At 40.1% G+C, this 24,892-nt stretch overlaps 1 protein-coding gene and 1 long non-coding RNA gene across 6 annotated transcripts in view; one reads left to right on the forward strand and one right to left on the reverse strand.

The window, feature by feature from the left end:
• The window catches only part of Fbxw7 (F-box and WD repeat domain containing 7), a 143,286-nt gene that overhangs the window by 30,209 nt on the left and 88,185 nt on the right, over nt 1-24,892 (reverse strand). The window contains exon 1 of one of the 5 annotated variants that reach the window (XM_048424446.3): nt 20,267-20,577. The exons of the other annotated variants lie outside the window; for them this stretch is intronic. Coding sequence (XP_048280403.1) covers nt 20,267-20,413 — 147 coding nt within the window. The 5' untranslated portion in view covers nt 20,414-20,577. Of the gene's footprint in view, nt 1-20,266; nt 20,578-24,892 lie in introns of those variants that run through there. 5 annotated transcript variants of the gene reach the window in all.
• On the forward strand, nt 13,720-16,726 carry LOC146890114 (uncharacterized). Its single transcript, XR_014999391.2, has 3 exons — nt 13,720-13,893; nt 14,027-14,218; nt 16,433-16,726. It is a non-coding gene; the product is annotated as an uncharacterized LOC146890114 (long non-coding RNA).

Below are 24,892 nucleotides of genomic sequence, written 5' to 3' on the forward strand. Positions count from 1 at the left end.
CAAGGAAACTGTCATGTAAAAACCACAAAAAAAGGTTGACTTTAAGAAAAACAAAATAGCAAACTAACATACAGGAAAGGATGAAATGATAAAATCAATTTTCCTTTAATGTAAGGCTTTTATAACCCAATTTACTCTTCTATTTTCTCTATCCACTTACATAGTTATTGAGGCTGTCTATGATGTCAAAATATATTTGAGGAAAGTCTTCATGTATGTAAAATCTTATGTGTTAATACAATCTTATATTCATTTCAAGGTGTTTAAAATTCTGGAGTTAAATTAGCTATTAGTCAAGACAAAGTTTGTGGGATTAAAAAGCTAAAAGTTAGTAAGTAACAGCAGCGCTATCTATTGAGCCAATAGAAAGCTGAGTAGCAGTAGGCATCCCTACGCCACGGAATGGCCCTGGAAGCCATGTAATGTAGCCTTGCTCTGCGTGGGGACGACAGTGAGAGCAGAACCAGAGGAATCTCATCTTAAACACCCGAGTGCCCGTAGTCATTGCGCCTTCGTGAGCTCAGCTGGGAATGGCATTGCTCACGCACCCTACAGTCACAGTGAGGACTCTGTGAATGTCCAAAGGGAGCAAATATCCTACAAATGGTGACCACAGTTGACAGGTGAAAAGGTAAGAACCGAGTGTCTAGCTCAGGTTCAACACAACTTGGCGCTGGTTCCAGAACTCAACATTTCTAATGCCCATTACATAAGAGGTGGGTCGACTTGAGTCAAAAAACATCAGATGCTTCTAAAGAAAAAAATGTGCTCCATCGTTCAGATAATAATTACAGATGAAAGCTACAAGCTAATCTTAGCGCAACAGAATGATCACTCTGGTCTCTACAAAATGCTACTAAAGACAAACAAAATACTACATTAACCTTCTTCCCCAAAGATTCTTAAATCTAGTCGAGAAGATAAAGGTTTGGTAGATGCCGAGGAGGAAACTATCCCTTCTGTGGATTGGAATGTGGAAATACAGTCATTACTAAGACTTCTCGGCACGGCTCTCAAAGGACTCATTACAGGGTAACCCATGCACCGTTCCATCTACTCACTCAGCTACCTAATGCTGAGGCTACAATGTTCTTTAACTAATTAGCCATCTACCTTAATTCATTTAAGAGCCCCACATGCCTTTCTGTACAAGGAGAACTTACAGGAATGGATAAGTAGGCATAAAGACTGAATTTTTCACTTTAGTTGGAAACACTATGCAAAAATGGATAGTTTGTTTGGATTTTTTTCTATCCTGTTCTACCATTAGCCCTTTCTCCTATGCCCCTAGACTCAAAAGTTTCTTTCTAAAATACATACCTCACTGTTGTTTATCAGATGCCAAACTGGGAAAGGGCTACTTAAAAACAAAACAAAACAAAACAAACCACAACTTTTCTCATTTTACATATCAAATCCTACTTCCCTCTCCCCCCACTACCTTCCTGTGTCCCCCCCCCTTCTCCCCACACCCCCAGACACTCTTCAGAGAGGGTGAGGCTTCCCATGGGTGCCAACAAAGTCTAGCACAACACTTTGAGGTAGAACCAAGCCCCCCAACTAGGCTGAGCAAGGTATCCCTCCAAAAAGAATGGGCTCCAAAAAGTCAGTTCAAGCACTAGGGATACATCCTGGTTCCACTCCCAGTAGCTCCACATACTGCCCCAGCCACACAACTGTCACCCACATTCACAGAGAAGCTAGGTAACAAGGAGAACCCTATGAGAGGCATACATGAATCTCCCTGAGAAGGGGAAATAGACAAGAACTCTTGAGAAAATGGGGGGGGGGGGGCTGGAAAAGAGGGAGGGGAGAAGGGAAAGGAGGAGGAGAATATGAGGGAAAGGCATGGCTAAGATGGGGGAAGAACAGAGAGGTGAACACAGGTCAGAACAGGGAGGATCTTGCAGACCACTACCAGGAGTTTGAGAGTACAGTGTGAAGTCACTAAAAGACTTCTGAATGGGAATCATCAGGCACCATTCCTGTAGGATGCCCACCCATATTCTCGTGTATTCTCAGCAATGTAAGGTTGGAGGTCACTAATGAAGAGACCATTACCTTTTGAAATAGGGGATACAATCTGCCATGCAAGCACAAGACCTGAGTTTGGACCATCGGCACCTACATAAAAGCCAGGCAAAGTGAGACCATAACTGCGCTGGGCGAGGAGGGTGAAGACAGGAAGATCACTGGAGCTCGATGCCTAGAGCACCTAGCCGGAAGTTGGCATCAGACTCAGTGACTGATGAGCACCGATTTCAAAGTCCACTGAACTGAAACCAAGAAGAGAACTGAAGGGCAGATGACCCCACTCCCGGCTACTCTGCTCCACTTGTAGAGCAACAGTTGGGGTTCTTTACACCTACTCAGCCAATTCTGGGGAACCTACCACATTGCAGCCCTACCTCACTGCTCTTCTGCTTTCTCTGCTCTCATTTGACTCCACATTTGATAATTTACTATTTTAGAGAGAGTGGTCAGATAACCAACGACTATGATTGCATCTGCTAGGATTGTTTCAGCTAATGTCTACTACAATAAGAGATGTCCTTACTTTCAGTTATTAGAGCTGAAAGGACATTTCATCATAAACTATTCTCTACAACCATAAAGGAACACAGAGAATAATCACACAACCACCAAGTTAAAGAAGACCTTCAGCCAAAGTTCCTCTTACCCACAGACACAATGTGGCCAACAGGTAGTCATCAGATCTGCTTCACAACTCCCTGACTTTGACAACTGTGTTCAGTTGCCAACATTTAGTGAGAAGATACATAAAGTCAAATTCAAACACTGAGCTTTAAGAAGTAGGCATTTCTACTTATCAACTCAATAATTTTCTAAAATTCAAAATAATAACAGATAGTTTTAATCTTTTTTTTTGAGACAGTCTTACTCTGTAGCCTTAGGTGGCCTGTTAAGCAAATTTTTAAAACTCTAATGCCTGATGTGGGATTCCCCTCTGTATGCTATGAATACGTTTTACTGCCATTGGTTAATAAAGAAGCTGCTTTGGCCAATGGCTTAACAGAATATAGCCAGGCTGGAAAAGATAGAGAGAGAGGGTAGGCGTAGTCAAAGAGAAGTCATGGAGCCACTGCAGGAGACAGATGCCGGACTCTGGACGGAATCTTACTGGTAGGCCACAACCACATGGCAATAAATTAATGGCACAGATTAATGGAAACAGGTTAACTGAAGGTATAAGAGCTAGCTAAGAATAGACTAGAGTCATTGGTCAAGCAGTGTTGCAATTAATACTGTTTCAGTGTGATTATTTCAGGTCTGGGCAGTCCGGAAAAGAACAAGTAGCTTCTGCCCAAACAATGCCTGTGAATACAAGCTTACTTCACTTCCTTGGAAACACTGAGTACCTACTCTGCATTGGTTGTAGGCTAATAAAACACCACCAGCGGTCTTGCTTTATGAAATGTACATCAGAGTGATCTTTTAATGTAGCTTACTTGCTCTTCCAAGTATTCAAGCGTTTGATGTACTGTCAAGTGAGCAGGAAAGAACCCAGTGATCACCCCACTATGTTTAGAAAGAAAGGAAGGTGCTAAATATTCATATCAAAAACATCAATTTACATTTGAAGCAGTTACTGTGCGTATAATTTAACAAATTGCAAGAATTATGGGTAGCATAATGCTTACATGATCCCCTACCTGTGCAGAAGATTCCAAAGACAATTTGAATACAAAAGCATATTGCTGGAAATAGACAGGCCATTAGTAGAGTTTGACATAATCTTTTATTTATAAATTCATTTTGTTTATTCACTTAAAAATTAGCACATGATCTAAAGATGTATTCCAATAAGCACTCAAGACACTTAATGTCTAAAATCTAACTTTAAATGGTTGTCATATCTGATATCTAACTTCAAGAGGCTCTTTTTGTGAAATGATATTTTGATTTTTTTTCCACTAGTCAAATGAAGGCGTGGAATGGAAAGACAGATGAGCAGATGCTGAGGATGAGCTCAGACCCACGCTGGCTCTGGCTCTGGGCATGGCAAACAGCTAGGAAACCTACACTGTGGTTTGAGAGGACTTCTGAAAAGTGAATTTTAATTTTTAAAAAATTTTTGTATGATACATACAAATCAATGTATGTATACATTTTACAAGAAATATAACCCTAACAGGAACATCGTTTAAATACAAACTTAAAACTAGCAAAAAGATGTCAAACTTAAGCAAAACCTTCAAAGCATGGTATTTGTTAGTTCTTAAGATAAAAATGTACGCTCACAGATAAATAATTTCTTTATGCTAAGCCTCTCCTTTTAAAAAATAATCTAGAGAAACAAAACAGCGTATTAAAACATCTTAAAACTATTTCAAGAGATAATAAATGAAGTTTTGATCAGCAATACTATAACACCAGCAGCAAAGACTAAAATTAAATGCTACTTTCTTGCCGGGTCAACCTATAATTTACTCCACTAATCTGTCCATCCCATAACTTAAACTTTGTGAAACTACTACCTTTGTTCATACATAGGTAGCACAAGAAAAGGTGTTTACAGGGAATAATTTATACAGTGATCCTCACCCAAATCCTTCTACAGTAAGATCAACTTCAGACAAACACACTCTGGGTCAATGGTTTCCTATTTTGTAAACAGTGAAGGAGAAGGTGGAAAACGAATTAAGGGTTAAGCATTTTTTTTTAAATCTAGATCTAACCAAGTATTCAGTCAAGGTTAGCGAAATCTACACAATAGCAAAAAAATATATATAAAGCTGAGCAAGATGTAGTAGTCTCTATCCTAGAAGACTTCCTAATTCACAAGGAGGGTAGATAGGTCAATAAAAAAGGCAGATGCATATAATTAATAAAATATATTCCTCAATTCATATAATAACACATACACTAGAGAGATGAAGAGATAACTATTTCTAGGAAATATAAGACACTATTTGACACCAAAATAATGCAGGAAAAATAATCACTAGGTATTCCTTCAGTAGCCACAGTCAAAGAGGCTCTCTACGCTATTCTTGTTCAGTTGGAAAGCTTTGACCGAAGATGTCCTTCTAGGAGAATGACATACAATGGGACGAGAACTCACTAAAGCCCCGTCTCTTGCAGGTGGTTTTGTCCACTGGCTCACGAAAACTGTGCAACAGCCTTATGACGCAGGAGCTACTTTGACAATTCCTATTTTATATGATAACAGAGGTTGAGAGTTTAACCCAAGGCCATAAAAATATGACAGCAGAACATGGGCAAATTTTAGCCTCTAGTTACAGAAATTAAGGCAAGAAATACTTACTGGGAGTTCAAATATTCTACATGTTTTCTGAGCCGTGTCAGCATGCAAACATGTCATATGTAGATAAAATTTGCACCGAAATTAAGATAGACATAGAGAAGAGACAAACCAGGTAGCTACATGTGCACATACGAAGTTGCAAGACAAAGAATTGATGCACAAACTGCTAATGACCCTTGCTAAGAACAACTTCCTTTATCCTTGGCATTAGCTATACTGAGACCAGGGCAGAGGAAGAAAGTCTAAGCCAACTGTGGTATAGGAGATTCTTCTGTTTGTGTGTTGCTTCCATTGGTTGAATAAAGAAACTGCCTTGGCCTTTTGATAGGGCAGCCCTTAAGTGGGTAGAGTAGACAGAACAGAATGCTGGGAAGAAGGGAAGTGTGGCAGAACCATGAAGCTCCGGCCCAAGGCGGACGTAGGTTAGAATTTTTCCCGGTAAGCCACGACCTCGTGGTACTACACAGATTATTAGAAATGGGTTAGATCAAGATGTGAGAGTTAGCCAATAAGAGGCTAGAGCTAATGGGCCAGGCAGTGATTTAATTAATACAGTTTCTGTGCAATTATTTCAGAGGTTAAGCTAGCTGGGCGGCGGGACACGGCCCACTTCTCCTCATACTACACAACTGCTCACAACACATGAAGCAAACAGAGTCCCCTCCATCCCTGCGTGACCCAGTGAGTACAACTTTAACTTCATGCACTCTTCTCACTTATAAAGAACTTTTAAAAAATTATTTATTTCTCTGTGTGTGTATACATATGTGTGAGGATGCACCTGCTCATTTGTATGTGGGTGCAAGTGTCTGCGGATGTCAGAAGTGTCAGACACCCTAGCACTGGAGTTATACCAGATAAGGATGCTGAAAACCGAACCCAAGTCCTCTGCAAGAGCAGCAAGTGCTCCTAATTGCTGGGCCGTACCTCCAGGCCCTTTAGGAACTTTTATGTCCTACCCTCATTTCTTCATGGTCCGATGTTTTATTTTCTGCTTTTGTTGTTTTGTTTTAGTTTTTTGAGATAGGGTTTCACTGTAGCTATGGAGTCTATGTGCTGGAACTAGCTCTTGTAGACCAGGTTGGCCTTGAACTCACAGAGATCCACCTGCCTCTGCCTCCCAAGGGCTGGGATTAAAGGCGTGCACCACTACAATGCCCAGCCCTATGCTTTATTTTCTAAGGAAATAATGAAAGTTAGCAGGGACCAGGATACAATGAAGCATCTGAAGTGAAATATCTTTTCAAAGAAGCCACAAGATTTTTCATCCTTACTACAAAGATCTGACCCCATGACAGACTGACGGAAGTGACAGATTCTATTCCATAACTGAAGAAATTACTTCAAGTGTTATCTGTTGACTCCTCCAACCCAAATATGTTTGAAGGAGATCATAGCTTTCCTCTGATACAGTGGCATGCTATGTGGCCCAGGCTGGCACGGAACTAGTGATCCTTCTACTTCTCTCCACCTCCTCTCCAGTGCTGGGCATCATCACACCTGGCTCTGCCCGGTTTCCTGATTTTTATCATACACATCCTTTTCCTAAGGGCCAATCCATATTTAACAGATGCCAATTAGACCCAGGCATGCTCGTCCCTTCCTCACAGCAAACATCACTGTTAGTAATTGTGTGTCTCTGTAAATTTATCCAGTATTTTATTATCCTGTCTCTACCTTCATCCTGCCAGACGGCAAGATTTTGACAAATAGATTTATATGGCTATTTTAATTTCCAATGACACTCATTCATTCAATACAGTACTCATTTTGCTGTCTACACTGTATCTGCTAAGTATGGGCCCAACTTCATGGCTTGGGTTATACTGCAGGAGGAAAGAAAAAGGAGAGGCTCTGAAACTGCGTGCTGCAGAAGGCTAGGGGAGTGGATAATGGTAAGATCTGTTTTAGTCTAGGGGTTCAGAGACGGCTAGTCACTGGACTGGGCTGGATCATGTGAGGGCAGGGCAGGACGACCTGACCCTGGATGGCTAGTGGCATAGAATAAGGGTAGAAAATAAGAAAAGACTGGATTATACAAAACTGTCTAAAGAACTTTTTCTTTACATAAAAGCCATGAAAACTTACTACTGGGTGTCCATCAAGAAAGACGCGAACAGAAAACTTTCATGAATTTCGAATGCGAGGTTAAATGCAGTGAAGTGACTCAGAGAGAATACGGGCTCACCCTGTGACTGGTCTGTCACCTGACAGGCAGAAGCAACACGGCTTGGACTAACTGGATAGTAACAGATGCGTACGGATGGACAGTTGAGGTGTCTGGACACGAAGCCGACAGACAATACAAACGAAGGAAAAGGATGTATCAAAGATCACATCAATATTTATTTATTTGTTTGTTTGTTTGTTGCTTGCTTGACCGGATAGAAGACAACAAATGACAAACCAAGATTTGTTTTTGTTGTTGCTGTTTGACTGTTTCTGTTTTCTGGGGGATGGGAGTGAAGGAGCACGAGACATCTCTGAGACATCCAAACTAGAATATATCATGTACCAACTGGCCCTGAAGCTCAGGAGCTTGGTATTGAAGAGGAAATAGCAGAAGTCATCTGCATAGGCTACTTCTAATTTCCTCCTACCACCTCCCCATTCTAAAGCTGTCAGTCATGGTGAAGCCAGACCTTGTCAGTGTGAATACGTCATCTATTTGTCGTCCCCCGAGACTACAGGCTTCACGGCAGCAGTGACCACTTCCATTGTGATGTGTCTGTAGTGCATCAACAAATAATACCTTTAAGAGATTATGGTAACGTAAGATATACTCTACCAAATAAACACAGACCTACAGAAATAATTTTAAAATGCTAGTTATTTATCCTATTATATATTAGTTATAATTTCATTTATTTATATATTTTCTTCCTAGGGAAATGCTGTGTCTGAAACACAATTTGAGACATGATAAAAATGGAATGGAATGGATTAGGACTTCCCATACCTTAAAATGTGCCCCACTGAATATAAATTTTCACTCTAATAGAAAAACACCTTAATAATGTTTATTAATGCACAACATTTCCTGCAAATCTGTTTTATTTATTTAGACATTAACAGAATTTTGTTCCTCTACTTTACCAATCCCCCCATACAAACATGAGAGTTTATAAGTAAACACGTTATAATCGCAAATCACAAATTAGCTATCTATATTTTATATATAATGTGCATTCATATATTTTAATCTCCACTAACAAAATAAGAGTTTTCTTTACATTAAGGTGGACCCTGTACATTTTACATATCCTTTCCTAGCTCTATCTTACTTCAGCTGTTCTTTTTAATTATTTGCCACTAAGACAGAATATATTAAAAAACTGAGTTAATAAAAAGGGGTCAAGCTGGGCGGTGATGCATGTCTTCAATTCTAGCACTTAGGAGGCAGAGGCAGGCAGATCTCTGTAAGTTCAAGGCCAGCTTGGTCTACACAGCAAGTTCCAGGACAGCCAGAGCTACAAACAAAGAAATCCCATCTTGAAGAAGAAAACAAAACAAAGGGAGGGGGCAGAGGAGTAAGAAGCTGCTCAAGTATTTTGCCGCTGCTGTTCCGTGCGCAGCCCTGGCTGCCGGCACTCACTGTGTAGCAGAGCAGCATTAAACTCCTGCAGCCCCCCCCCCAGGTCCTGATTAACATGTGTGTGCTACCTCACAAGGCAGAACTTTTAAAGGAAGTATTGACAGTTATTTCGATTCGCTCTCATGTGGTTTTATGGATATGAAAAATAAACACAGGATATTTTAGCAAAAGACACGCCTAACTTCACAAGTATGTGCCACACACTTGATCTTCAGTAGACCCAAGACCACACACTCACAGTTTCAACTCTTCTGTCATTTTCATTTCTAATATTTTAACAAATATATAGCAAAACCGAACTTTTCAAAGCAGACATTTTTTATGAAGCTTGAATACAACAGCACGAACTAGTGAGATACTAACTGATGGAATCAATGCTTCTTGGTTCATGTTAGAGAAAAATAAAACATACTAAAATAAAGAAAAAGTTCAAAGTTGGGGCTTGCCACTTACTACCTTGCGTATTAATTAAAATTCTGAAAAGGTCTGTTCTATACAAAGCTGAACAACCTCGAAAGCTCTAAATTCATGACAATGACCTTGGACTTTCTCAGAAGGATTTTTAACACACTCTGTCATTAGTAAAACCTGCTCAAACACATGCCCCATCTGCCAGCACCCCATCTGCAAAAGAGCTTCTTATTCTTGTAGCCAGTACAACTTCTGCCTGCTTCCTCCTCGTCTCTACACACCAGCTGTATGGTAATGAATCTGAGCAGCTGAGAAACACTGCACGGTAACAAAGCTAATATGAAAACAGCAGAGCAACACTTCCCTGGGAAGCAGTTGCATCCGGAGCATGGTTGATAAGCTATTAAACAGGGGTGCAGACCAGAATAATGTGTGTGTGTGTGTCTTCATACATGTAAGCATGTTAAAGCATGGTCCCCACAGGACTGAAATACAAAAGAATGAAGAAAGCAGTGCTGCAAAGCAAAGTCTCAGCGTTTGGGGACATCTGCGGCACCTGACGCCCAGCTCCTCAAGTGCTTCGGTCTCCTCCTGAAAGGTAATGAGCACTGCTTTGATCAGGTCATTTTCAAAGATGCCAACAAGTGTGTTCCATTTCTTAACTGCTGAATTCGAGGGGCTGCAGGAAGGGAAAAGGGTTCACAACTTAAGCTCATACTGCAGGGAGACATGAAGGAACTGACAGAACACATGAATCAGTAAACTGTTTTCAATGCTTAGCACTTGTAAAAATTCTATTTAACGGCATTTCAACCCATCACCAGACAAAATACAAAGATGTCACATATCATTTTCTCATTGATATAGACATAATGGGGTTAATTTTTATACAGGGTAGTCACACTGAATGAATCTACATAATGAAGGTAGAACCAAATCACATTAACTTTCTATAGGCAGTAATTACCAGTCACGCAGCAAATCAAAAAGACTATTCAAAATTGATGCTATGCATTTTCTTTCACAATGTGAAAAATAATCAAAATACTTACTCTAAAAATCAGAAGTAGAAGTAAGATATATGGATACTGAGAACTGGTCACACTCTTTAGCCACATGGGCTTGAGGACAGTGAGCTCTGGCTACACAGCCATGCTTCCTGTGGACTCTTTTGTTTGGCCACAACAGCACCCTAGGAAGGAAGGCAGTGTGTCCACTTACACAGGCTCACTTGCTAAGTGTGCACTTGGTAAGGCTTACTGGGTAAACAATGCAGGGAGAACTTATGCCCAGGTCTGGAAGGTGTCACCCCCCCACTTCCTTATGCCCTTCACTGTTCTGACAGGAACCAGTAGTGAAGACTGGGTTTGCTGTGTTCACTGGTGTTTCCAAGTGTGGAAAGCAGGAAGCAATAAAAACAACAAATTAATAGATGGAAAAACAACTGACTCAGTTTTCTCTTAGTGGGAGTCAGAAAAAAAGAACTATTAAAAAATCGTAACAAAGTGTGTAATAATCTTACTGTTTTAATATTAAAAATAGTACATTTTACAAAAATAGTACAATTAAAGAATCTTAAAGTAAGATTATCTATTAATCTAGATTTTGTTTGCTTGACAAGGTAATGAACATTTTCCTCACATCCTTAGAAGGCTCTTTCTAAAACAATTAGGACAGACTGCACTGACTTTAGTAGTTTGCCTATTTTCATGAATTAATTTACTCACATTTTATTGTCTAACTACAAATAAATTTTGCTCTTTTAATTAACAACATATTCCCTGACATCGAATACAAATTAAGTCTATGAGTTTTAGTAAAACAAGAGCTTTGCATAATATACATAAGAACTGGAATTGAACTAAACAAAGCAGGATCAACTGTGCATTGAAAAGTGAGATATGCTGTTATCGTCCATCCGAGAACAAGCCTAGAACTGCAGCAGCTTAAAAGTCTCCACATGCAGACGATATTCACAGAACAGCGCAATACTGCCTCTACGTGTTCACAGCAGTAGTAACAGTGACATTTAAACAGTCTAAGTTGGTAAAGGTTTCTGCGGGTGACTGAAAAGCTGTAACTGCGCACACGTGTACTACTACATACGAATCATTCACAAGCAAATGTAAGTAAGCACAGGAATAACAAATTCCAATTTCCACATGCAAGAACAGTAAAGAAGAAATTTAAGGCAACAGAATTTTATTCAGTATTACTGTATTTTTCTTCTCAAAATAGATCTCAATATCATCACATGAAGATATCACAAAATAGCCCACGACAAGCATGTCCGTGTCTTTTAGGGTCAGTATTTAACCTTTTCTGTCTTGGGTTTCTTTAGGCCTACATTTATTTACCTCGGGCAGGGAGATGCTCTTACTTCAGAAAAAAAAAAATTGACATCACATTTCAAAAACTCTTAGATTATTTCTATTATTATTTAATTGATTTATGTGTTAGAGACAATTAATGTTTATAACTTTTCAGGGAAAGTCAGGAAGACGGAGGGCAGATAACACAGTTCTGGCCCAGAAATAATTAATAAGCAAGTTATCGGGATGTGGTCGATAGAACATTAAAGACTCTCAAACAAAAACCTTGTTATAAAAATATGATCAAGATGAAACCACATATACTCTTTAGGTAAAGTATATGTGTGTGTGTGTGTGTACTTATGAGTGTACACTTACAAAAAACTTTATTACAAATTATTGCAACTAATTTTAAAATAAAAGTGTATAATAAAAGAGGGCTGGGAAATGGCTTAACAGTTAAGCATGTGTACTGCTCTTGTAGAGGATCTGCGTTAGGATTTAAGCACTCTTTATTAGTGGGCTCACAACAGCCTGTAACTCTAATTCCAGGAGATCCAATATCTCTGGATTCTATGGAGACCAGCATACATGTGCGTTCTCTCTCTCTCTCTCTCTCTCTCTCTCTCACAAGTATTTTTAAGTGCATAATAAAAGAGCACGGAGTGCTCTTCCAGAGGATCCGGGTTCAAGTCCCAGCACCCACATGACAGTTCTCAACTGTCTATAATCCAGCTCCAGGTGATTTGACATCCCAACACAGACATACATGCAGGCAAAACATAAATACACATAAAATAAAAATTAATAAATTAAAAATAAAAATAAAAGAGTCTGCTGACACACCGTATTCTGGCACAGTTCAAATATAAGTGTACCCTGTAAGTACAATGGTGTCTGGTCTATCTATTTCCTAGTTGATGAATGAATGAAACCATGTGCCTATGGGATTGGTTCTTGTTTTGAGATAGGCCTCACTATGATGCCCAGGTTGCCCTGAGCTCACACATCTTCCAGTCTTACTCTTCCAAATGATGACATTCCAGTTATGCACACTGTGCCCAGCTTGTTCTGGGTTTTGACGTATGACTACAGGATGAGAACAGGGGACACATCTCTCAAGAGACAGAAAGGCATCAGTGGTCTCCTTATGGGAAGCCGCTCTGTTTTATCCAATTTTATAATACTAACAAAATCAACAAAACAGAAATCTGTAATGAAAGGTTAAAGTGAAATTAGCTTTGATCTTATTTTAATGTACACAGATCTTCAAGTGTGGTTGGGGGTTCTTTCCCATGATTTAATGTATACATCTGTTGTATCTTAATCACTGATGGAAGACAATATTTTAACTCCAAACTATCATTATATTACAATGACCTATCTATAACTAGGGCAATAAAATTTAGGTTATTTATCTATGTAATGCATGCTTTAAATATGCATATGTATCTGGACAGGGACTTAAGATAAAGCTTAGATAACCCTGATATTTCCAAGTACATTCCATTTTTATATGTAAATTATAGTTATGAGTCTTACAATTCAACAGACTGAGCTCTCTAACTCTGAAGAACGCTGAGTTCTTATATGTGCATTCTGGATTTTGGAAAAGTGATATGGAACATATATTACAAAAACTCCTAGCCCGTTACATTAGTTATTTCTGCAACAAAATAAATAATCATTTAGATAAGTATTAAAGAAGGCCATAACATGTGAGCTGTAAGTTAAGTCTTTTACATCTTAGTAAGCCCTCACTGCAGGGCATAGCAGTGGCTGTGCTGAGAAGAACGACACAACTCCTAGTTATAAGACACGTTATTAAACCTTCCTATGCCTTGGAGCTCTCACACATGTAAATAGGAACGATGTAACTCAACCTACTTCATGAGATTATCTTAAGTATTATATGACTTTTTTGGTAGAAATACTTTGAGTGGTGTCTCGTCATTACTTCATTTTACTGGCATCAAACATGAGCATCTGTAAGAGTACTTTTGGCTTCCTGAAACTAGAGTTTAAGGTCTGTGGGAGCACAGCGTTTTCCTCCCTAGTTCTGTTCAGTCCCTGGGAAGGGAAAGGCTCTCTACTGGTCCCAGCACTCCGGGCAGGCGGATGACCTGCAGCAGCAGACATCCCGTGAGGAACAGCTCAGCAAACGCCATGTCTGAAAGCAAAGCTACTCTCAAGTCTTTCTAACTACTGAGGGCCCCTCTTTGTACAGAGTCTCATTTAGACATTTTCCTTTTTGTGTTACAGCGGGGTGAGGCTTTACCACAGACGTAAGCGTTGCATGTTTTTGTTTATTATTTTTGCATAGCCGTACAGGAGTTTCTATTTATAGTCGGCGCTTTGCATGTTACCGAGAGCGCAGCCTCCCCAGGAAACCGTGACTTCTACTCTGTTTGCTCACAGCCGTGCATGAGGCATGCACAGTTCTAGGAAGAAAAGGACGGACGGGATTTTAAACGGCATGCTGAGACACAGTCATCAACTGGCAGGCAGTCTCAGAGGACAGAGGGGGCCTGCAAACGCCAGCCCTTCTGACGCAGGAGCGGAGAAGCTCTCTCGAGATGGGCTCCCACAGTCCTCATCTTCCTCTTCTAGGTATTACGCTTTTCTTTCTTTTACCTTTGCTGACAGTTTCGTGTCCCTGTGCCTCCTAGATGACTACACTGCACATTTGTTTCGCCTTTGCTTTCAAAGTCGTTAAGTAGTAATTACTTTTAAAATTAAGTGTCAAACTGTATCTGAGTTTGGTTAAATTTAGAAAGTGAAATATTCAGAATCACAGCTGCACAGTCATTTTAAAACCCAGTAAACAAAAACAAGCTATGCTCTAATGGCACAAAAACTCTTAGAAGGAATTTTCAACTTTAACAGCTATTTCAACAAGCCAGTCATACAAATATTTATACTAACTTCCTCCTGAACATCACTTGCAGTGTAAAGAAGTTCTGGAGTCAACCTCTGTAGTCAGAGTTGGCAGCCTTACTGAAGCCACCAGTTTCTACACGGCAGGCACACAGCAGCACTGAGAAGCCAAATCACGTCAAGGGCAAAGCTAACACAGCAAGCGCAGTAGGCTGAGGAGAATATGAGGACTCCTAAGGCAGAATCAGTGCCTGGAGGAAGGATTAACCATCCAGGCATGGAAAGACCCAGAGACACAGACCCACAGGTAACACAAGGGGCTGATGCGTGTTTAAAGGTTTTATATCTCTCTGTTAAAGAGATATCCACACATATCTGTATATTCAACCAAAGGATCCTGGAAACAGATGTTGCCTACCAAGACATCTTAGATGAGTAGACTTGCTAAAAACTACAATGAACGAAAGCAAATTATGCCAAGAATGGAATTCAGACGGACGGGGAGAGCAAGGTAAGCCTAGAAAGTGCCTAATTGGCGAAGCTATGACAAAAATGCTAGCCCTAAGTAACACTGTGAAGACACGTATCTCTGGCAGCTGCTGCCAGCAGCAGAGATTATTAATAGCAGGACACTTTGGGAGAGGCTGCACTTACACTGTAAAATACCTCACTAAACTCAGAAGCGTAGAGTATATGTGACATACAAACCAGGGCGCCAATCAGAAGACCAGCAACAAAAAGAAGATATTGAATCAGAAATACGTTTTTTAAAAAAAATCACACACGTAAGCAATCTATTTGTACAAAAACACCAGAACATGAGAAAAGTAGAAAATCCTTAACAGTTGGAAATAATACAGGTGACAAGTCTATGGCAAATGTCCTTTTTCATATTAAAGAAAACAATCACTGTAAACAAATAATTTTAAATTTATTTTCACTTTTTTTGATAAAAAAATAATGATACATACTTAATGAAAATTCCAGGACAAATATTACCTAAGTAAATGACCACAAAATGTTTCAGTAAGAATAAATAGGCTTGGTATTAACATTATTAAAATAATGTTAGAAAGGTCCTGTGGTATTTGTATAACTGGTACAATTTTCTGGAAAGTGATTTATCATTAGCCACTAAGAATGGAATAAAGTTAATAAATAATTCTATATCTACAGATCTGTGTGTAACAATATGATTAGAAATTGTGTCTCTGTGTGTGTATAGCCAAAGCATGCCACTATTCAAACTAACAATTGTACAAGTATCATGTATTTGGCACACTTATGGCACATTTATGTGCAGATCAGACACTTTCCAGTACTCATGGTCTTGGAGAAACACTAGCAACTCATTAAGAATGGGTACAACCGCCAATTTGGTTTAAAAATAATTAAACAATTAAAACTATTGTTTTGGTTGTTTCTGAGCAGTAAAATTACTAACAATTTAGGAAGTAAAGAAAAACCTTTTGCATATAATAAGCATGTCCTATTTCTGAGATGTAAGAGACATTAAAGATTAGAAGAAAACAAAATGTCACTATATAAACTATTCAGGTAGATAATTTGGGGAGACATTACATCTCTAAATTCATAATGGTAGTAATTTATACATTTGCTTTATCAAGAAAGGCCATTGTGACTGTGGCATAGTCTTTAGGAACATGCTACAGTCATGAAGATTTTACTGCAAAAGGAATAATCAGAGATTTTCTTCCTAAGAAACAACACAACTGCTTAATAACAGTGGCAGACCTTTGCTGAAAAGGTCTAACTGCCTGGTCTAAAGCCCACTAAAAGAACATGATTAAAATTACATACAGCCTGAAATAATGCGTCCACGCATACAAAACAACCTATTAAATTATGTCTGAAAGAACATTAAAAATCTGAATACAATTTGACTTTGTTAATGGCACAATGACTAACAAAACCCCACACCCACAGCAACACTGCCCTGTGGATGAGGGACGCTGCTCCGGGGTGACGGAGACCTGTCTCGACTGCTGTCAGCTGAACACAGCCACCTGGGCACAAACCAGCAAGTGACACGAACATTTCAAGATCTTCATGGAGTAAAACGGTTTCATAATGTGTGACTTAAGTTTAAAAATCTTAAAGGTGATTACCCAAGACATTTTAAGACTATAAAAGGACTCTGCTACAAAAATTTACTTGTTGGTCAATTTTTGAAACTTTAAATGTTTATCCTCAGAGAAATAAATTTTAACAGTGATATTTCCCTAGACTACCTTCCAAACCTAGTTATCACAGGAGCAGACAAGTGTCATGTTTGTAAGGGGAAAGTCTGCATTGTGTAGCCCTCAAAGGATGAAAGTAAGGCTAGTGGGTACCTATGAGACCAGAATTCCGAGACTAAACACCAGCTCTGCCATTCACCGCAAACCTGGGAGAGTTCAGTTGTTGGAGTCTCCTCCACTCCTGTGTCAACCAACTGGAGAAGCTTATTGGTCTACAGTGTCTGACGTGCATCTAAGTCATGTACGGACTAAAGGCTCAGAAAGAGCAGTACCAAGACCACACACTGGGCTCCTGGAAGCCAAGCATGGCGGTGTACACCGCTAATGCTGGTGCCAGGAAGGCTGAGGCAGGACAATCTCCAGTTCAAGGCCAGCATCAGCTACACAGCAACACTGCCTCAAGAAACAAACACAAACGGATTACAAAAAAAGGACCATGGGGTTCTTTCCCATGCGCACACCTGCCTGTCACCAAGCCTTGCCCCATCCAGTCTTCCCTGCTGCTCAGCCTATGCCACACAGACCCAGAACATACAAGCCACACAGAGATCATGATCTGGCCAGGAAGCAGCACAACCAGGTGTTTAAAGGTCTAAGCCGGGTGGTAGCCACCTTTAATCCTAACACTCAGGAGTCAGAGGCAGGAGGATCTTTGTGAGTTCGCCAACAGAATGTTCTACAGAGTGGGTTCTAGGACAGCCAGGGCTACACACAGAAAAAGCCTGTCTGCGGGTAGGGGGGAGATCTTATCTATACCAACAACTGCATATCATTCCAAAATTTCTGACAAAATAACTCTACAAGAATAGTCTAGATACTTAGGTGTTCCAAAGCTGAAATCAGTAAATGAGATTTATACATTAAGAGTGGCTTTCTTCAAATACACCAACTGTAAGATTCACCAATATTTCTCTTAGTAAAAAGAAAACAATTCTGCACTCTTGTTTTAGATATCTTCAAAATGTGGGAAAATCGTGAAATTGGGATATCAGAAACATACTACTATCATAATTAAAGGCATCCCAATTTCAAAGGAATAAGAAACTTGTGTAATGTTTCCATTCTCCTAAAGGATAACCAGGGCTTATTCCTACATTTCCTTGATACTAAGAATCACCTACAGAGCTTATCTTTTCAAAGTTTTTAATGATATGGATGTGTGTGCACAGCAGGGAAGGGGTCCAGGATCTCCTGGAGCAGGAGTAGGAGAGCTGTGAGCCACCTCATGTGCTGGCAACCACACTCAGGCCCTCCGTGAGAGCAAAATGCACTACTAACACCGGAACCACCTTTCCAGGCCCCTGCAGAGTTGGCTTTTAACAGTCTAGCTGATGGGGTTCATTAATGCTAAAGTATTTTAACTCAACAGTTGCTAATTAGTAGCTAGTTTGATATTTACTTACTGCTACAAAAATTTAATGCTCATATGCTTCGGGTGAGAGTCTAGAAAAATGGATAAATCGGATTACATACATTGATATGATACTTGATAATAAGTAAAGCACATTTTCTAAAGAGTAGGGGGGAGAGGTTGAAACTGTAGCTATGCTTATGGCTTTAAAGAATTTTTCACAATTTTCTTATGTCATGTTTTCAATTTTGTTCAGAACATTAGCCCTGCAAACATGAACTGACTCAGCATCTATAAAAGGATATCATGTTCTCTCAAACATCTGGCATAAAGTATAATCAACTCTATGGCACTTCAGAAGATTCTCTCGTCAACAAAATACACTTAAAACATCTGCCATAGCTGTGCCAGGGAGAAAAGTGGGTGGACTAACACCGATAATGTAAGTCCATTTAAGAAAGCAAATGTGGACAGAGGAAACCTCCTGGCTCGGGTGTTTCTCGAGGTCAGCGCATACGAGACATGCAGCACTCGGCTACTAGCAGGCACACAAAAACTCAATGTACTGATTTTTGAAAGAGTAAATCTTTTCAAATCTTTAGACACCTTTTTAGCTCTAATTTTCTAGTACAACTTTTATTTCCACACTTAGATTCACCACGGCACTGCAGCTGCACAGTGAACATAGGACAGCAACCTAGAAAAGGGGAGTAGTGACGTCAGAAAGCCTCCAGGTCCTTCTTCCCATAGGACCAGCGGCTAGGCAGTTCCCAAATGAATGCAGGACGACATAAAGCCTCCCGCCTACTAAAACTTCAAAAGTAAGAATAGGATAAATTTAACTTGGTTATTAATATTTTAAATATTTAGTGTAAAAATAATTCATGATTTTATAAGTTAAAGCTTTGTCTTTCGAATTTCTTTGTGTTGGTATTTCCTTTTACAAAAGGACTAAATTAATCAGCAGTTTTACGAATGACATCACAGCTGTCAGAGCTCTGGTAAAACATCCACATGTGAGTGCTGACCTCAGTCCACAGAAGCTTTCAAACTGACAGGTGAGAGACGAGGGAGCCATGAAGACGGAAAGACAGGGAAGAAAGGGAGAAGAAGCAGGACAAGAGAGGCACTTCTGTTTCCTACTTTAAAACACTGCTTTAACTCTGTTTTACAGCACAGCTACCATTTACTTCAGACAGAAGCTGAAATCACTCAAAAGGAACTAAGCAATTAGAAAAAAAATTACAAAACCTACTTAAGTCTCAGCAAAAAAAGGCTCTAGACTAATTTTTTTAGTGTTATGAATTATTCTACTTGTCTTCTTCAGTTTTAAAAAAAGTAACTATATAAGAGATGTAAGACACTAACAACATTGATTAAAGTTCTGATTTGTTACCAAAGAGACTGTGTGTGTATGCATGAATGTGTTCCTACATGAATACACATGTGTTTGGGCCTAATGTGTTCAGGGTCATAAATGTATTTCAGCTCCATAAATATATCACTCTAGTAAATAATTAAAAATGGCAAGTCAGAAGAAACATGTATGGCTAGCGAATCCTAACAACTTCAGTAGGCTATACTGAAAAACATCCATGGATCTTGATTAACATTAACACTAGTTTGCAAAATGCACGTTAGTTCGGATGTCTATATATAAACTGTGTCACACAGCAGCATGGTACTTCTGCTTCAGGAAAAAAGTGACATCTCTCTTAATTTATTAAGTTTTAATTCATGAAACAGCTTTTAAAAATAACCCAGCTTTAAGGGCCAAAGAAGTCTAAGGACCTGGAATGCTCTCTGAACTAGATGCTGTATTCTCACACGAAAGGGACACACCAGCAGCAGCTTTTGGATCCCATCAAGACAAGAGCTTCAAAATTGAGATTGTAATTTTTATTCACATATTTCAAGACATATCTTTTCTATATTTACCAGTCTGAAGTAAGTTTACAGGATTCTAATCTCATGAAAAAATAAATGAGACCAAGAGGCATGGCGGGCGACCCTGCCGGGCTCCAGATCGTCCTACCAGCTGGTGCTGTGTGAGCTTTCCCTGGCCACACTGCACTGCTGGCCTTCCTCACAAACACACACGGAACTCTGTGGCACTGCTTCACTAGGGGAGAAACAAACATCCTTGCTTCTCAAGTGTGACAGACTTACCCGGCGTCGACAGAAGGGCAGGCCCTGGGCGATGATGCTAATGCTGAAGATCTTCATCACGGTCTGATGTGGCAGGGACTCTTTTGCAGCGTTAAGATCAACAGGAACCAAGCCATGGTTCACAGGAGCTTTTCCCGGCTTTGACATTTTTAAACTCCTCCTGGTTGATAAATGCTCTCTACATGTAATGCAGGCACATTACTAACACACTAACCACCAAATCCAAAGAAACTGCTAGAAGTTTTAAAGGCTAAGAACCCAAGGCCTGCTGCTGCTTTGTCTTTCGACCTTCTCTTTGCGAGTGTCCTGACCTGTCTGGGGCTTGGTGAAGTGAACTGTCCTAGAATAGCCAGGAATTAGAAACTCCTGAAGTGAGCGCTCCTGCTCCTGCCAGTCAAACAGCTGGTGAGCTCCCACAGCAAGCGAGTGGTGCGGACAGGAGCGGGCAGGGCTGGCTGCAGGGCCCTGGGAACGCTTCAACTAAACAAGGTGCTCCCTGGAAAGTGGAAATTAAGATTTTCTTTACAAAATCCAAAACACATATAACTATTTTCTCTTGTAAGTCTTTCTCAAATGTCACCATAAATATCTGAATAATGCTTTGAGTTGCGTCAAATTTAAGGAGTGTTTCCTTCCGCGTGTTAAAAACGTGTTTCTTCCACCTTGTCTGAATTAGCCGGTGCTCTTTCCCTTTCCACGCAACCATTCCTTACCCCGCTCACCAGGACAGTAGACACGCCCTACTTCTCTCGAGCTATTAATAACCTTGAAGGATTCTACTAGGGATAACCAATCTCACTTTCTCTTTTTCTTTTTTCTTTTGGAAAAGTCCCTGATTCTATTATAATAGTCACAAGACTGGCAGAGGCACATAACTGTTTATTTTTATAGAATAACCTATGATAGACAGTGATCACGGTCACGTGCCACTTCTCAGCAGGGACATGCTCTAAGAAACCCATGGCATCGAGCACACTGACACAAATTAAGTGCCTGAAACGTTGGCTGGTACGTGGAAATTCCCAGGGCTTAACTTCTCCAACATATCAGTTAGACAATCTTCCTAAAACACAGAAAAGGACTAGCCTGTACAATCTACTTCTAAAGACCTCTCAAAGGCTCCGTAATGCCCAAGGTCAGCTGGAGGCAAAGACTCCACCTCAAAGTGGAGCAGCACAATCTCAAATTTTCCTTAAACTAACCACTAAGGCTACAATACAGCCAAGAACGACCTTGAACTCCTGATCCTCCTGCCTTTAACGCCAAATTCTAGAAATAAAGGGGTAAGCCACCTTGTCTGGCTTCTTTGGAAAGATCTTACTCTATAAGGAGCACACTGATGAAAAGATAGTTTAAAATGAGAAACATTCCTCGCCCTATCCTGATGTTATGTTCTTAAAGCAGATCTTTCTCTCTAATATCAAAATCTGAAATGCAGGTGAAAATACAAGCTCACTGGCAGTATGTAGGGGACTTGGAATGTGGTGGGAAAATGGTATGACAGTCCCCCAAACCTATGTGCAAAGCCAACACGTCACTCAGCATTTCCACGTCTAGACACACACCCAAGACAGAAAAGTAGGAGCCTGACTGGAACAACCACAGCCACAGCAGCACCAGTCACAACAAATCCAAAGTGGAAACAACCCAAGTAAACACAGTGTTGCACGCACACATACAGCTGAATGCTGTTTGGCCTTCAGAAAGAAAATTCCTGCCTCACTACACTGTTGAGAATTGAGTCGATCACACTAAGTCAAACAAGCACACTGCAGAGAGACAGATGCCTCATGATTCCACTTATACCAAATACTTAGGCAGCGTGGAGGGAAAGTTCAGTTCAGAGACAGAAAGCAGAAGGGTGGTCCCAAAGGTGTGGAAACAAATGTGTTAACACTGCTACAGAGTTTCGGTCACAAAAAAATGAGAGCGTTCAAGAGAGTTGTGCATAACTGATATGCAGTTTTGTAAATGTATTTAATGCCAACAAATACACATGAACAAACATTACATTTTATGTTAGGGATATTCAACAGCAACAAATTTAGAAGGCAAATGAGGATAGAAGCATACACCAGAAGTCCTTAACCCCATGACTGGAGGTTCGGCTCCGAGGACCTAAGAGTTCTTGCCGCGTAAGCAAGACTTGAGTATGAAGCTTTGCACCCACCCACATAAAAAGTTCCGTGCGTTCCCATGGGTCTGTAACTTCAGTGCTGTGCAGGGGACAGAGACAGGGGATCTCTGGAGATGGTTACACTTCAGCCTAACTCCAGGTTCAATGAGAGGATGTCTCAGGGACAGCAAAGAGTGATTGCATAGGACACGTCTTCCTCCGTCCTCTACATGAGAGTACACAGCATAGACACCCACATAACACACTTACAAGCATGTGCACATTGTGTTTATTATTTATAAAATAATCTATGATGAGCAATGATCACAGTCACGTGTCACTTCTCAACAAGAACATGCTCTAAGAAATACATGGCAATGTGTGCACCGCATCAATCCCCAACAACGGTCAGGGTTAGAACAGAGAAGACAGCGTAAAGACACTGTGAATCTACAAACTGCCATGGTTGGGGGTGAGGGGAGCTGAAACAGCTTAGATCACCATGTCTATGGTCCCAGCAGCCTCTCAAGATCCTCAGAACAAATGCCACAATCTCCTAGTCTCAGCATCTCCTCTGATGCTCATGTTAGTCCCTAGAGTTAAGACTGGAATTTCTGTTCATATACAATAACCCTCATTCATATTTTGTCTGTCTCCTTAGAACAACCCTTTGCTAATGCATACCCAGATACAATCACTATCAATTTGCTAATATTACAATATTTTACACAAATTGAGATCTTTATTTTCAAAACAATTTATTTCAATGGTAATCGCTGAAAACAATTGGTCCTTCTAATTTTTTTTCTAAACCACACAGAAGACATCATCTAAACTAAATGATATTTCAGTGCTAAAAATAAAGAGGGCAGTATATTCTGTGAGTTTAGCAGTCACTCTGCATAAAAACATACTGAACAGTTCAGCTGCAATTTAACTTTTACTTAAACCACTGGTTAATTAAATAGTAGCACGCCAAACATTGTCTGTATTCACACAGACAATTAAAGGCCTCAAAGACCGGTAAAGCCACATTGTTTACGTGTGTGTACTTTTAAGATCTGGAGTCGCAGATTCAACCCATCTATGCAATTTTAAAGTCTGACATAAGTGGAAAGACTTGGCAGTTTAAGGGCCCTGGAACTGGGAAAAACTTTAAATGAACATCAAATTTTCTCCCTTGGTTCCTGAAAAACCAAACAATTATAAGGAAGGAAAACCAGACTTCCCATGATCCCATGATTATTTGTGATAACAGAAAAACACAGCAGAGAAAATGAACACTGTAGTACACCAGAAAGCAGTTTCAGAAACCCCAAGTGGAAGCATTCTAAACCCTCTTAAAATCAGTGAACAGCTGCCCTCAACTGGCTAGTGCTGAGCACTGCAACTCCAACAAACCTAACACTAAATGGAGTGTGCCCAGCCAAGCCTTCAGTGATGACCGATTCAGGGTGTAACTTTCAAGGGTCTGTGCTTTGAGAAACTCTGATTTCTGAAGCCATGCTCTCAATCTAGAACGGAAGTATACAAGAAAACCCTGGATAACAAAGGGCACCAAGGACAGCATACACGTCATCTCAACTGCTAACATATTAAGCTGGAGCCGGTGCCATGTGCCTAACTATACAAGAAAAGCACGTACGACAGGCAACCCCACAGGAACACAGCAGATTACACAGCAAGTGCTAAAGGGTCTCCTTACATCGCCAGGCCAGCCTCACAAACAATCCTCCTGCCTCAGCTTCTAAGTAGCTAGACATGGGCCATTACACCAGTTCTGAGAAGCTGATTTAGTATCGTGGGTTTTCACATGTTTCTAAGGAGAGAATATTGTAACACATGCCATTGGATCTTAGTGGTGTTCAATGCTTCTGTGAATTTAAGCCAAAAGGAATTTAATTCTTGGTGAAATAGAAAATTCTAGATACTGAAAATTAACAGTACTGCTAAAGTGAAATAAGTCAGAGAAACTAGCTTCCAATAGAGAACAGAGTATTGTCAGCCATGCTCTGACCTGTCCCAAGAGCTACTTTCTGGACCGAATCAGTTTTCAGTCTTTCACAGCCAGTACCAAAGAGGGGAGACTGTCACACTGTTACCCACTAAGCAATTTATGAAGATGAAGAACCTAAGACAAACAGGAAGCAGTCAGAAACCAAGTTCTCTGCTTGCATCAGTAATACCTCAACTGTAGAAAAAGACATTCAGTATGAAATAAAAAGTTAATTTTATGGTGTGTCCCATACACCCTTAGTATTCATAAAATGAAATCAAATAGAAGAACTGTTTTTTTATGAAAAGTTAAAGTTCCACCCAGAATTACTTCTAGAGAAGTTCAAAGCAGCATTGAAATGCTCAAAGTGCCCGTCACACATCTCACGTCTTCCATCACAGCATGTAGGTCACATGTATGACTGGGTTTCCCTGAGACGTTTCCTTATGGAAACACAAAGGACAAGCCCTCAAACCACGTGAGCAGACAGTAGCACGGGTTCTGAAACAGCACA

The sequence above is a fragment of the Myodes glareolus genome, chromosome 20 (genome assembly GCF_982192425.1).
Source record: "Myodes glareolus chromosome 20, mMyoGla1.1, whole genome shotgun sequence".
Lineage (NCBI taxonomy): Eukaryota > Metazoa > Chordata > Mammalia > Rodentia > Cricetidae > Myodes > Myodes glareolus.